The 14,432-nt window shown below is 55.6% G+C and overlaps 1 protein-coding gene across 1 annotated transcript in view; it reads right to left on the bottom strand.

Moving 5' to 3' along the window:
• Window positions 1–14,432, bottom strand: part of LOC148513480 (ATP-dependent RNA helicase DDX25-like) — a 53,628-nt gene that overhangs the window by 12,522 nt on the left and 26,674 nt on the right. The window contains 5 exon segments of the mRNA XM_088481836.1: window positions 1,210–1,372; window positions 8,822–8,860; window positions 8,862–8,989; window positions 8,992–9,065; window positions 12,195–12,372. Of these exon segments, the coding sequence (XP_088337962.1) occupies window positions 1,210–1,372; window positions 8,822–8,860; window positions 8,862–8,989; window positions 8,992–9,065; window positions 12,195–12,372 (582 nt within the window).

The raw sequence follows: 14,432 nt of genomic DNA on the forward strand, positions 1-14,432 counted from the left end.
CCCCAGGGAGCCCCCTGCCTGGGGACTTAGGACCATGTGATCAGCGGGGACCCACCGCGGGACCCCGCTGCTTACCTCTGTCCCCCTTGAATCCGGCCATGGTCCGGAGCATCTGGGGTCACCGCTAGCTGTGACCCCAGACGCCCACCAGCATCCCCGGATCAGTACCGGCGTTCTGGTACCGGCGGGGTGTAGGGAAGACAGCATGGACGTCAGGACTGACTGTCCATGCTGTTCATCCAGTTGTGCAGCCACAGCTGCATGAAGAATAAGCTTCAGGGGCTCTTCTAGCCCCCACTCCAACAGGTGCACCCGACTCCGGCCGGGCACCAAACTAAACTGAGGTGCCTTGGCTCGGGGGCGGGGTATAGGAGGGGGACCTAGTGCATCCTGGGAGGCTGAAAGCTTAACTCTTTGGTGCCCTGCGACTGACGTCACACCCATACCCCAAGGTATCCTGTGGATACCCTATGGACCCTGAAGTAGAAATATTGTTTTAATTGACCCGAATGTGAGTGTAATGAAATAAAACGTATCAGTTTGGTAAAACGATATTATTACATGATGAAATAACATAAGGACTTACCCCACTGGATGACAGATGAAACGGAGATAGATATGGGATCGGCAAACCCTAAGGGCGGTCTAGTAAGCGCACCTCATCTTCAACAACCCTGAATTTCTGTCCAACTTATTTGGGGGAAGTTGTCAAGGAAAATCTACTTTACACCAAGTGGTTTCTCCTGTGCATATGTACGGTGTGTGCAGGCTTATGGCAAGGCGTGTGCAGGCTCATGGCAAGGCGTGTGCAGGCTCATGGCAAGGCGTGTGCAGGCTCATGGCAAGGCGTGCGCAGGCTCATGGCAAGGCGTGTGCAGGCTCATGGCAAGGCGTGCGCAGGCTCATGGGAAGGCGTGTGCAGGCTCATGGCAAGGCGTGTGCAGGCTCATGGCAAGGCGTGTGCAGGCACATGGCAACGTGTGTGCAGGCTCATGGCAACGTGTGTGCAGGCCACCAGACTCCCCCCTCTGTGCGCACGCCTATGGGGTCCTCTTTGAAGACAAGTTAGGGAACTTGCCATTGGACAATCCTATTGACATGTGCTTCATTAAATACCCCCTTCCCCATTTCATTGGCAGATACAGTGACTATTAATATGAATCAGTTTACCTGCTGCTGCCTAGAAGACAATATAGAAGTAGGTTTTACCTCGGGCACAGACATTTGTAGTGATGAGAACTTTCTCCTTGCCACTGCGAAATCTCCGAATAATTTCGGCGCGGTCTGTCACTGACAGCTCTCCGCTTAGCAGCACCACGCAGTGTCCAGCTTTAGCCATCTCATGTGTGAGCCAATTGGCTGTTTTGCGAGTCTGGTCAGAAAGAAAAAATAAAAATAAGAGAGAGAGAAACGGAGCCGGGAGAGACAGAGTGGGGGAGGGACAGAGTGGGGGACGGATGGAGTGGGGGAGGGACTGAGTGGGGGAGGGACAGAGTGGGGGAGGGAGGGAGGGACGGAGTGGGGGAGAGATGGAATGGGGGAGGGAGGGACGGATTGGGGGAGAGACGGAGTGGGGGAGGGACTGAGTCGGGGAAGGGACTGAGTGGGGGAGAGACGGTTTGGGGAGAGACGGTTTGGGGGAGAGACTGAGTGGGGGAGAGACAGAGTGGGGGAGAGACAGAGTGGGGGAGAGACGGAGTGGGGGAGAGACGGAGTGGGGGAGAGACGGAGTGGGGGAGAGACGGAGTGGGGGAGAGACAGAATGGGGGAGGGACTAAGTGGGGGAGAGAGACGGTTTGGGAGAGAGACAGAGTGGGGGAGAGACAGAGTGGGGGAGGGACAGAGTGGGGGAGGGACAGAGTGGGGGAGAGACAGAGTGGGGGAGAGACAGAGTGGGGGAGGGACGGAGTGGGGGAGAGACAGAGTGGGAGAGGGACAGAGTGGGAGAGGGACAGAGTGGGGGAGGGACAGAGTGGGGGAGGGACAGAGTGGGGGAGAGACGGAGTGGGAGAGGGACAGAGTGGGGGAGGGACAGAGTGGGGGAGGGACAGAGTGGGGGAGGGAGGGAGGGACGGAGTGGGGGAGAGATGGAATGGGGGAGGGAGGGACGGATTGGGGAAGAGACGGAGTGGGGGAGGGACTGAGTGGGGGAGGGACTGAGTGGGGGAGAGACGGTTTGGGGGAGAGACAGAGTGGGGGAGAGACAGAGTGGGGGAGAGACGGAGTGGGGGAGAGACGGAGTGGGGGAGAGACAGAATGGGGGAGGGACTAAGTGGGGGAGAGAGACGGTTTGGGAGAGAGACAGAGTGGGGGAGAGACAGAGTGGGGGAGGGACAGAGTGGGGGAGGGACAGAGTGGGGGAGAGATAGAGTGGGGGAGGGACGGAGTGGGGGAGAGACAGAGTGGGGGAGAGACAGAGTGGGAGAGAGACAGAGTGGGAGAGAGACAGAGTGGGGGAGAGACAGAGTGGGGGAGAGATGGTTTGGGGGAGAGACGGAGTGGGAGAGAGACAGAGTGGGAGAGAGACAGAGTGGGAGAGAGACAGAGTGGGAGAGAGACAGAGTGGGGGAGAGTTGGTTTGGGGGAGAGACTGAGTGGGGGAGGGACAGAGTGGGGGAGAGACGGAGTGGGGGAGAGACGGAGTGGGGGAGGGACGGAGTGGGGGAGAGACGGAGTGGGGGAGAGACGGAGTGGGAGAGGGACAGAGTGGGAGAGGGACAGAGTGGGAGAGGGACAGAGTGGGAGAGGGACAGAGTGGAGAGAGACAGAGTGGGGGAGAGACGGTTTGGGGGAGAGACTGAGTGGGGGAGAGACAGAGTGGGGGAGGGACAGAGTGGGGGAGGGACAGAGTGGGGGAGAGACTGAGTGGGGGAGAGACGGAGTGGGGGAGAGACGGAGTGGGAGAGGGACAGAGTGGGAGAGGGACAGAGTGGGAGAGGGACAGAGTGGGAGAGGGACAGAGTGGGAGAGGGACGGAGTGGGGGAGGGACGGAGTGGGGGAGGGACGGAGTGGGGGAGAGACGGAGTGGGAGAGAGACAGAGTGGGGGAGGGACAGAGTGGGGGATGGATGGAGTGGGGGAGGGACTGAGTGGGGGAGGGACAGAGTGGGGGAGGGAGGGAGGGACGGAGTGGGGGAGAGATGGAATGGGGGAGGGAGGGACAGATTGGGGAAGAGACGGAGTGGGGGAGGGACTGAGTGGGGGAGGGACTGAGTGGGGGAGGGACTGAGTGGGGGAGAGACGGTTTGGGGGAGAGACAGAGTGGGGGAGAGACAGAGTGGGGGAGAGACGGAGTGGGGGAGAGACGGAGTGGGGGAGAGACAGAATGGGGGAGGGACTAAGTGGGGGAGAGAGACGGTTTGGGAGAGAGACAGAGTGGGGGAGAGACAGAGTGGGGGAGAGACGGAGTGGGGGAGAGACGGAGTGGGGGAGAGACAGAATGGGGGAGGGACTAAGTGGGGGAGAGAGACGGTTTGGGAGAGAGACAGAGTGGGGGGAGAGACAGAGTGGGGGAGGGACAGAGTGGGGGAGGGACAGAGTGGGGAGAGACGGAGTGGGAGAGAGACAGAGTGGGAGAGAGACAGAGTGGGAGAGAGACAGAGTGGGAGAGAGACAGAGTGGGGGAGAGACAGTTTGGGGGAGAGACTGAGTGGGGGAGGGACAGAGTGGGGGAGGGACAGAGTGGGGGAGGGACAGAGTGGGGGAGAGACGGAGTGGGGGAGGGACAGAGTGGGGGAGGGACGGAGTGGGGGAGAGACGGAGTGGGGGAGAGACGGAGTGGGGGAGGGACGGAGTGGGAGAGGGACGGAGTGGGGGAGGGACGGAGTGGGGGAGAGACGGAGTGGGGGAGAGACGGAGTGGGAGAGAGACAGAGTGGGGGAGGGACAGAGTGGGGGAGGGACAGAGTGGGGGAGAGACAGAGTGGGGGAGAGACAGAGTGGGGGAGGGACAGAGTGGGGGAGAGACAGAATGGGGGAGGGACTAAGTGGGGGAGAGAGACAGAGTGGGGGAGGGACAGAGTGGGGGAGGGACAGAGTGGGGGAGAGACAGAGTGGGGGAGAGACAGAGTGGGGGAGGGACAGAGTGGGGGAGAGACAGAGTGGGGGAGAGACAGAATGGGGGAGGGACTAAGTGGGGGAGAGAGACGGTTTGGGAGAGAGACAGAGTGGGGGAGAGACGGTTTGGGGGAGAGACTGAGTGGGGGAGAGACAGAGTGGGGGAGGGACAGAGTGCGGGAGAGACAGAGTGGGGGAGAGACAGAGTGGGGGAGAGACGGAGTGGGAGAGGGACAGAGTGGGGGAAGGACAGAGTGGGGGAGGGACAGAGTGGGGGAGAGACGGAGTGGGGGAGAGACGGAGTGGGAGAGAGACGGAGTGGGAGAGAGACAGAGTGGGGGAGAGACTGAGTGGGGGAGAGACGGAGTGGGGGAGAGACGGAGTGGGAGAGGGACAGAGTGGGAGAGGGACAGAGTGGGAGAGGGACAGAGTGGGAGAGGGACAGAGTGGGAGAGGGACGGAGTGGGGGAGGGACGGAGTGGGGGAGGGACGGAGTGGGGGAGAGACGGAGTGGGAGAGAGACAGAGTGGGGGAGGGACAGAGTGGGGGACGGATGGAGTGGGGGAGGGACTGAGTGGGGAGGGACAGAGAGTGGGGGAGGGAGGGAGGGACGGAGTGGGGGAGAGATGGGAATGGGGGAGGGAGGGACAGATTGGGGAAGAGACGGAGTGGGGGAGGGACTGAGTGGGGGAGGGACTGAGTGGGGGAGGGAACTGAGTGGGGGAGAGACAGAGTGGGGGGAGAGACAGAGTGGGGGAGAGACGGAGTGGGGGAGAGACGGAGTGGGGGAGAGAGACAGAGTGGGGGAGAGAGACAGAGTGGGGGAGAGACAGAGTGGGGGGAGGAGACGGAGTGGGGAGAGACGGAGTGGGGGAGAGACGGAGTGGGGGAGAGACAGAATGGGGGAGAGGGACTAAGTGGGGGAGAGAGACGGTTTGGGAGAGAGACAGAGTGGGGGAGAGACAGAGTGGGGAGAGAGACGGAGTGGGGGAGAGACGGAGTGGGGGGAGAGACAGAATGGGGGAGGGACTAAGTGGGGGAGAGAGACGGTTTGGAGAGAGACAGAGTGGCGGGGAGAGACAGGTGGGGGAGGGACAGAGTGGGGGAGGGGACAGAGTGGGGGAGGGACAGAGTGGGGAGAGGACGGAGTGGGAGAGAGACAGAGTGGGAGAGAGACAGAGTGGGAGAGAGACAGAGTGGGAGAGAGACAGAGTGGGGGAGAGACAGTTTGGGGGAGAGAACTGAGTGGGGGAGGGACAGAGTGGGGGAGGGACAGAGTGGGGGGAGGGACAGAGTGGGGGAGAGACGGGAGTGGGGGGGAGGGACAGAGTGGGGGGAGGGACGGAGTGGGGGAGAGACGGAGTGGGGGAGAGACGGAGTGGGGGAGGGACGGAGTGGGAGAGGGACGGAGTGGGGGAGGGGACGGAGTGGGGGAGAGACGGAGTGGGGGAGAGACGGAGTGGGAGAGAGACAGAGTGGGGGAGGGACAGAGTGGGGGAGGGACAGAGTGGGGGAGAGACAGAGGTGGGGGAGAGACAGAGTGGGGGAGGGACAGAGTGGGGGAGAGACAGAATGGGGGAGGGGACTAAGTGGGGGAGAGAGACAGAGTGGGGGAGGGACAGAGTGGGGGAGGGACAGAGTGGGGGAGAGACAGAGTGGGGGAGAGACAGAGTGGGGGAGGGACAGAGTGGGGGAGAGACAGAATGGGGGGAGGGACCTAAGTGGGGGAGAGAGACGGTTTGGGAGAGAGACAGAGTGGGGGAGAGACGGTTTGGGGGAGAGACTGAGTGGGGGGAGAGACAGAGTGGGGGAGGGGACAGAGTGCGGGAGAGGACAGAGTGGGGGGAGAGACAGAGTGGGGGAGAGACGGAGTGGGAGAGGGACAGAGTGGGGGAAGGACAGAGTGGGGGAGAGACTGAGTGGGGGAGGGACAGAGTGGGGGAGGGACAGAGTGGGGGAGGGACGGAGTGGGGGAGAGACTGAGTGGGGGAGGGACGGAGTGGGGGGGAGGGACGGAGTGGGGGAGAGGACTGAGTGGGGGAGGGACGGAGTGGGGGAGAGACGGAGTGGGAGAGAGACAGAGTGGGAGAGAGACAGAGTGGGGGAGAGACAGTTTGGGGGAGAGACTGAGTGGGGGGAGAGACTGAGTGGGGGAGGGACAGAGTGGGGGAGGGACAGAGTGGGGGAGGACAGAGTGGGGGAGAGACAGAGTGGGGGAGGGACGGAGTGGGGGAGGGACAGAGTGGGGGAGGGACAGAGTGGGGGAGAGACGGAGTGGGAGAGAGACAGAGTGGGGAAGGGACAGAGTGGGGGGGGAGGGACAGAGTGGGGGAAGACAGAGTGGGGGAGGGACGGAGTGGGGGGAGAGATGGTTTTGGGGGAGAGACAGAGTGGGGGAGGGACATACCAAGCCCCTGTCCTACAGTCACTGAGCATGAGGTAAGGATATGCACAAGTCACTCAAGGGCCACGCTGAGTATTTTATGAATAACTGTTTTTTATAAAGGTTCCGGTTCCTGTGGCCAATCTCATAGATAGAGTGAAAGTCTTGTAGATTAGTGATGGGGATCGCCAAGGATAAATTGTTTCTATAAACTGTCTGTCATCCTGACGGGTAATGCAGGCTGTCATTATAAGAGAGTTACTTTGTGAGCGTCATCGGGTAGGTATCAGCGTCATTACACCGAGTAACAAGAGCCAGTACAGAGCTACAGCAGATAATATGACATGAGCACCAGGTCAGTGCTGATCCTTATAGCGTTCCACCTTCCACATGTCAGTGAGGTTCTGTGCGGTGACGTCAGGTGGCTTTGAAACAAATCAATAGTTTGAAGAAGTGATAAGTGATAACCTGGCGCAGCTTATCTGGCTGGTCAGACGCTGGGCAGTCAGAGATGGAATCGGTATGATATTCCAGCGAACGGGATGCCGGTGGTCAGGAGACCGACAGCAGCATCCCGATGGTGAAGATCACGACAGGGGCAGATAAGTAACCTAAACCTCCCTCTCTTCCCCCCTAACTCTTCCCCAGGGGTGCCTAACCCTAACCTCCCCCAGTGGTACCTAACCCTAACCTCCCCTTGGTGATGCCTAAACCTAACCCCCCCCTTTTCACGCACCCTAAACCTAACCATCCCCGGGCGGTGCCTAACCCCTTCCTTCCCCTGGTGGTGCCTAAACCCTAGCCTCCCCCCAGTGATGCCTAAACCCGCACCCTAAACCTAACCATCCCTGGGCGGGTGCCTAACCCTAACCTTTCCCCCAGCGGTGCCTAACCTCCCCTTGGTGATGCCTAAACCTAACCCCCTCTTCCCGCACCCTAAACCTAACCATCCCTGGGCGGTGCCTAACCCTAACCTTCCCCCCAGTGGTGCCTAACCTCCCCTTGGTGATGCCTAAACCTAACCCCCTCTTCCCGCACCCTAAACCTAACCATCCCTGGGCGGTGCCCTAACTCTAACCTTCCCCTGGTGGTGCCTAACCCTAACCTCCCCTTGGTGATGCCTAAACCTAACTCCCCATTCCCGCACCCTAATCCTAACCATCCCTGGGCGGTGCCTAACCCTAGCCTCCCCTCAGTGATGCCTAAACCTAACTCCCCCTTCCCACACCCTAAACCTAACCATCCTGGGCATTGTCTAACCCTAACCTTCCCCTGGTGGTGCCTAACCCTAGCCTCCCCAGTGATGCCTAAACCTAACCCCCCCCCCCCCTTCCCGCACCCTAACCCTTCCCATTCGGTGCCTAACCCTAACCTGCCTCCGATGGTGCCTAACCCTTAATCCTCCCTCCCCGTAGCTAACCCTCCCCGGTCAGTGCCTAACCCTAACACCCCCCTCCCCGGGATATTGCTAAGCCTAACCCGCATACTTACCTTCGGGATGTCGGCGGTCGTGATGCCGACGTTGGGATTCCAGCGTCGGTATCCTGACGTCCGGCATCTTGACCGGATCCCGTCAGAGAGTGCAGCCTGGAAATGCTGGTAAATCGGCTCAGGCACAAGTGAAGAAACATCTATCTGTCCCTGATTTATCAGGGCAAAGTAATACATACATAGGGCCCTGATTCAGAGCGGACGCAATTAGCGCTCGCTCGTCCAGAAAATAGGGATGGCTATTCAAATCAACCATTCGCTGTTTGCGGTCTGTTCACGCCTCTAGGTCTGAACGAGCGAACAAAACTTGCGGTCGTTTTTTTTTGGGAAACTACGCCCCCTGGCCGCTCGCATCCTACGTCATGTCCGCTATTTATTAGATTAATCGAGTACATCGACCAGCGTATGAACTGCTCGCTATTCTTGTGGCTGGTTTTTTGCTACCACAATTTTGCGAGCAGTTCTGACTATAAAATAACCCAGTGACGTGGTCAATGACGCTGCTGTTCTAATTATGCACACCCATAAAACGCCCGTTTTGACCTTTAAGCACGCCTGCGTTCTGATCTCCACTCCCCGTTTTCAAGCACCTTCCCCTGTTACCACCCCCCTGTTACCACCCACATACGCCTCTTCTGTCACTCAAATTAGCAGGCATTCGCTATTTTGCGAGCACATGAATTTCGGCCGCACCTGACTGCTTCGCGCATGCGTATAACGATCCGTACGCATGCGCAGTTGGGCAAACATCGCTCGGAGCGAACGAGCTGCCGCTTACGAGTGGCTCTGAATCAGGCCCATATATAGCACTCCTATGTGCTGATAAAACATGGCTTTGTAACATACAAAAACGTCGCGGACAGAACAGATAAATAAGAGTCCTGGCAGTAACCCTGTACCTGCAGAAGATGATGGCCTGGGCAATGGTGATTGGTGCCATAGATGTTACACAGCGCCTGGTACTTCTCTTCCTTCTCCTCACAAGCATCATAAAACTGCTGAATGTTATCCAGTGTCAGCTCTTCTTTCCGCAGCTTTATGACGTTCGGTTTGGGCACATTTTCTCTGCAAAACACCACACGGACTCCTCGAACGTAGCGGAGAACAGCAGCAGCTGGCAGCCTGGCGGCATGGCCCTGTGACAGCGACATACGGAAATCATTATACTACTTGCGGATAAAATGTTTTTCTTCAATGCAGCCAATATAGGGCCTGATAAGAGTCTCTGGCACAGGCGATGTCCGCGGAGGTGAGTGACCACTGGGCCACCAGCAACGCTAGTTCGGCATACAATCATCCATGTAGACATGAGTGCAATTCGCCCTGGCATGCTGTCAGTCAACTTCTGGGCCACATACTGGCTGATGGCCGCCCGTTCTTGTCTAATCAATGCTTGGAGTTTGTCAGGAATTTGTGGGTTTTGTTTGTGCACCCGACTCTTGTTCTCAATGGATTAAGGTCTGGGAAGTTTCCTTGCCATGGACCCCAAAATGTCATGTTTTGTTCCCCGAGCCACTTAGTTGAGTGACAGCATGCCAGGGCGAATTGCAGAGGTCTTGAAAAAGAAGGGTCAACACTGCAAATATTCACTCTCTGCATAAACTTAATGTAATTGTCAATAAAAGCCTCTGACACTTATGTAATGCTGTAATGTTACTTCAGTATACCATAGTAACATCTGACACTTATGTAATGCTGTAATGTTACCTCAGTATACCATAGTAACATCTGACACTTATGTAATGCTGTAATGTTACCTCAGTATACCATAGTAACATCTGACACTTATGTAATGCTGTAATGTTACTTCAGTATACCATAGTAACATCTGACACTTATGTAATGCTGTAATGTTACCTCAGTATACATAGTAACATCTGACACTTATGTAATGCTGTAATGTTACCTCAGTATACCATAGTAACATCTGACACTTATGTAATGCTGTAATGTGACCTCAGTATACCATAGTAACATCTGACACTTATGTAATGCTGTAATGTTACCTCAGTATACCATAGTAACATCTGACACTTATGTAATGCTGTAATGTTACCTCAGTATACCATAGTAACATCTGACACTTATGTAATGCTGTAATGTTACCTCACTATACCATAGTAACATCTGACACTTATGTAATGCTACATCAGTATACCATAGTAACATCTGACACTTATGTAATGCTGTAATGTTACTTCAGTATACCATAGTAACATCTGACACGTATGTAACGCTGTAATGTTTACCTCAGTATACATAGTAACATCTGACACGTATGTAACGCTGTAATGTTACCTCAGTATACCATAGTAACACCACGGTACCGACCCGCCCTAGTTCGGCAGTGTAGCGCCGACCGCAGTGTGTTCGGTCAGCGCTACACATTTACAAAGGACCGGAGCTAGGCTTCCCTGCGCCCAGCGCCGGTCCTTTGCTGCACAGCCGAGACCTTCCCTCCCCCTGAGCGCTTACCCAATAGCGCCAGGAGGAGGGTGGGAGGCGGGTGGTCTCAGGCTGTGCAGTAACACACACATCGCCGCCAGTGCAAGCAGCAATGTGTGTGCTAACCAGCAGCCAATGAGAGTCAGACAGACTCTCATTGGCTGCTGAGCTCCGACTGCAAGAGCCGGCTCCGTTCCGGCTCCTGCAGTGGGTAATGGGAGAGACGTCTTGATGTCATGACGTCTCTCCCATATGCAGAGCGCGCCAGCCCGGGAGGACTGACGTGCGGCGGCGGGAGCAGTGGCTGGAGCCGGAGTGTGGATTGAGGTAAGTTGTATTTTTTTTTTTTTACTTGTGTTGTGTGTCCTGCACATCGGGGGGGCACCATTACAGGGGGGGACCACTACTGGGGGCACCATTACAGGGGGAGAGCACTACAGGGGGCATCCATTACAGGGGGGAGCACTACTGGGGGCACCATTACAGGGGGGGACCACTACTGGGGGCACCATTACAGGGGGAGAGCACTACTGGGGGCACCATTACAGGGGGAGAGCACTACTGGGGGCACCATTACAGGGGGGGAGCACTACTGGGGGCACCATTACAGGGGGGAGCACTACTGGGGGCACCATTACAGGGGGGGACCACTGCTGGGGGCACCATTACAGGGGGAGAGCACTACTGGGGGCACCATTACTGGGGGGACCACTACTGGGGGCACCATTACAGGGGGGAGCACTACTGGGGGCACCACTACAGGGGGGAACCACTACTGGGGGCACCATTACAGGGGGAGAGCACTACTGGGGGCACCATTACAGGGTGAGAGCACTACTGGGGGTACCATTACAGGGGGGGAGCACTACTAGGGACACCATTACAGGGGGGAGCACTACTGGGGGCACCATTACAGGGTGAGAGCACTACTGGGGGCACCATTACAGGGTGAGAGCACTACTGGGGGTACCATTACAGGGGGGGAGCACTACTAGGGACACCATTACAGGGGGGAGCACTACTGGGGGCACCATTACAGGGGGGGGAGCACTACTGGGGGTACCATTACAGGGGGGGAGCACTACTGGGGGCACCATTACAGGGGGGAGCACTACTGGGGGCACCATTACAGGGGGGGGAGCACTACTGGGGGCACCATTACAGGGGGGGAGCACTACTGGGGGCACCATTACAGGGGGGGAGCACTACTGAGGGCACCATTACTGGGGGCACCATTACAGGGGGGGAGCACTACTGAGGGCACCATTACTGGGGGCACCATTACAGGGGGAGAGCACTACTGGGGGCACCATTACAGGGGGGGAGCACTACTGGGGGCACCATTACAGGGGGGGAGCACTACTGGGGGCACCATTACAGGGGGGGACCACTACTGGGGGCACCAGTACAGGGGGAGAGCACTACTGGGGGCACCATTACTGGGGGGACCACTACTGGGGGCACCATTACAGGGGGGAGCACTACTGGGGGCACCACTACAGGGGGGAACCACTACTGGGGGCACCATTACAGAGGGGGAGCACTAACAGAAAGTGCAGAAATCGCCGTTTGACACCTTGTAAGAACCTCCTGCACTTCCCTTATGGCCACTAACAGCCGTCTGCATGGTCCTGTTCTCTCAGCTGTTACTTTTTGTGGGGGGTCAGGATGGTTTCCTTCTTCATGCACTTCTCCCAGGTCACTTTTTGTTCACACTAATGAATACGAGTTCCATGATAGAAAACTCGCTCCTAATTGAATGGACCCCATGCAGCCTTGTACAGACATAAGGTAAGGGAAGGGTATCTGTGGTGACTTACCTCTTCACTCGTATGCTATGGTCACAATAACCCTGCACTGCAATCATGACGTCCGCCTCATCCAGGACCAACACGCGGAGTCTCTCCTGCTTAAAAAGCTTCCGCTTAAGGCACCATTCCATCACTGTTCCTGGGGTCCCTACGATAATCTGAGCTTCTATTTTGCTACCTTTGGATGCTGAGCAAGAAATCAAATTAAACTATCTAATCAATAGCTTGGATTTACTATTGTAACTGCATATTAATAATATTATTATCTTTGGTGTTTATGCATACATATTTACTATTTTATTTCCTTTTATTTCCCTTCTTAGTACATCTGGTAAAGCTTAAGAATCCTGTTGGCTGAAAACGGGCGATATACTGATGTTTATTGTAGTTTTATAAGGGATGAGAAGGGAGCTAAACCACTACCAGCCTCGGGGAGCAGCAAGGCCTAGCGCTTCCCTGCTTCCACCAACAGAAATATTTACTGGACATGACTTGAATAGATAATACATAATATGTGTTGTCTCTAACAATAAAATGACTGTATACCAAAACAGGACAGCTTTTGAGGAAACGGCACAGGCAGAGAAACACGTCAAGCCACACATTCTATGGGGCACGTTCAATTAAGGGTGAGGTTTAGCGAGGTAAAAAGCCTCGCGCCCAGTTTTGGATTACTGCAGGTATGTGCGCTCCTGATACCCTCGCTATCCAATAAAAAAAAGTGGTTGCCGGGTTTTCAGAGCTGAAAACCCTACGGCGCGTAAAAAAATAATGAAAATATTTACTCACCTGTCCAGGGGAATCCGTGGATCCCCCTTTATCTTGTCACTGGGGAAGGGGCTGCTGGGAGGCACAAGTGCTGCTGGGAGATGTAGTTCTCCCTGTGCCGGATATACACTCAAAACAGGGGTCACACACACACACTCCCGACGCTGGATGCAGAAGACACCGCTTCGGAAGATGCATATTTAAGGACTAATTAAGCTAATTGAAAACTTCCAATTGCTTAATTAGTCCTCAGAGGCGGGGTGCCGCCGGGGTCCCAGAACAAGTCCCGCTGATTTTTACTAAAATGAACAATTTTAGATAAAATCAGACTTGGTCTGGAGGTTTCTATAGAAATCACTGCGTCCCATTTTCAGTCATCTAATTGAATAGTAAAATATCCTGGCCGCAGTTGAATTCCCCCCTATGACGTCAATGAGACTACCCTCTCCGATGCACAGTCCTTCCCAACCATCGCTCACAGCTGCCCCAGCTTGGTCTCCTAATCGTCCCACTACATTGCTGCCTGTCTGGCCAGATCTACGCGGCGAGAAGACGTCCGCAGCCGCACGGGAACCCCCGCTGGTGCCTGTAGCCAGACCTGCTCCGGGACATTCCAGCCTGAGAGCTTTTGCAGAAGCACCATTGTGACCTCATCTACATAGTAAGTGGCTGTTTTTTGATCGGAGGTACAACTTGTGATACACTTTATACTGACAAACTCCGTCTATGTACATTATCGGGAATCACATCCACCACTAACAGATTAGTCACCTGCAGCAGTGAACCTACAGTGTTCCTCAGCATATGTGATATAGAATATCTGCTCTGAGATACATCGTATACTTGGGAAGACTCTGTAGAAATGGCACAAAAAACTGGCACGCAAAATGCCGGCTAAAAGCTGGGTTTTTTTTGCCATTTTCTGTCTGAAAGTTGTAAAATATTGAATTGACTAGAATTTATTTTCACCCAGCTGTGTGTCTTTCCAGGATTATCTGTTGGATCAATTAATACTTAACCTACCCAACACTTCAGGATATAGAACTCTCTGTGGTTATAAACTGACACCGCTTTTATAACTAAATTCCGGGTCTGACCTGGAGGTTGGAACAGGGGGTCTGATTCAGAGCCGGACGCTATTTGCGGACGGTCGTTCTGAAAAAGGGGCCGGATATTTAAATTAAGCGCTCGCTCTTTGCGGTCTGTTGACGCCTCTATGTCTGAACGAGCGAACAAAACATGCGCTCGCTATTTTGAAAAAAACGCCCCTTGGCTGCTCGCATCATGCGTCATCTCCGCTATTTATTAGATTAATCGAGTACATCGAACGGCGTCGGAACTGCTCGCAGTGCTTGTGGTAGCATTTTCCTACCGCAATCATGCGAGCAGTTCAGGCTAAAAAACAACCAAGTGACATGGTCGATGACGCTGCTTTGTTAATTATGCACACCCTTAAAACGCCCGTTTTGACCTTTTGGC

This window comes from Taudactylus pleione, unplaced genomic scaffold (genome assembly GCF_031769625.1).
Source record: "Taudactylus pleione unplaced genomic scaffold, aTauple2 ptg000278l, whole genome shotgun sequence".
Lineage (NCBI taxonomy): Eukaryota > Metazoa > Chordata > Amphibia > Anura > Myobatrachidae > Taudactylus > Taudactylus pleione.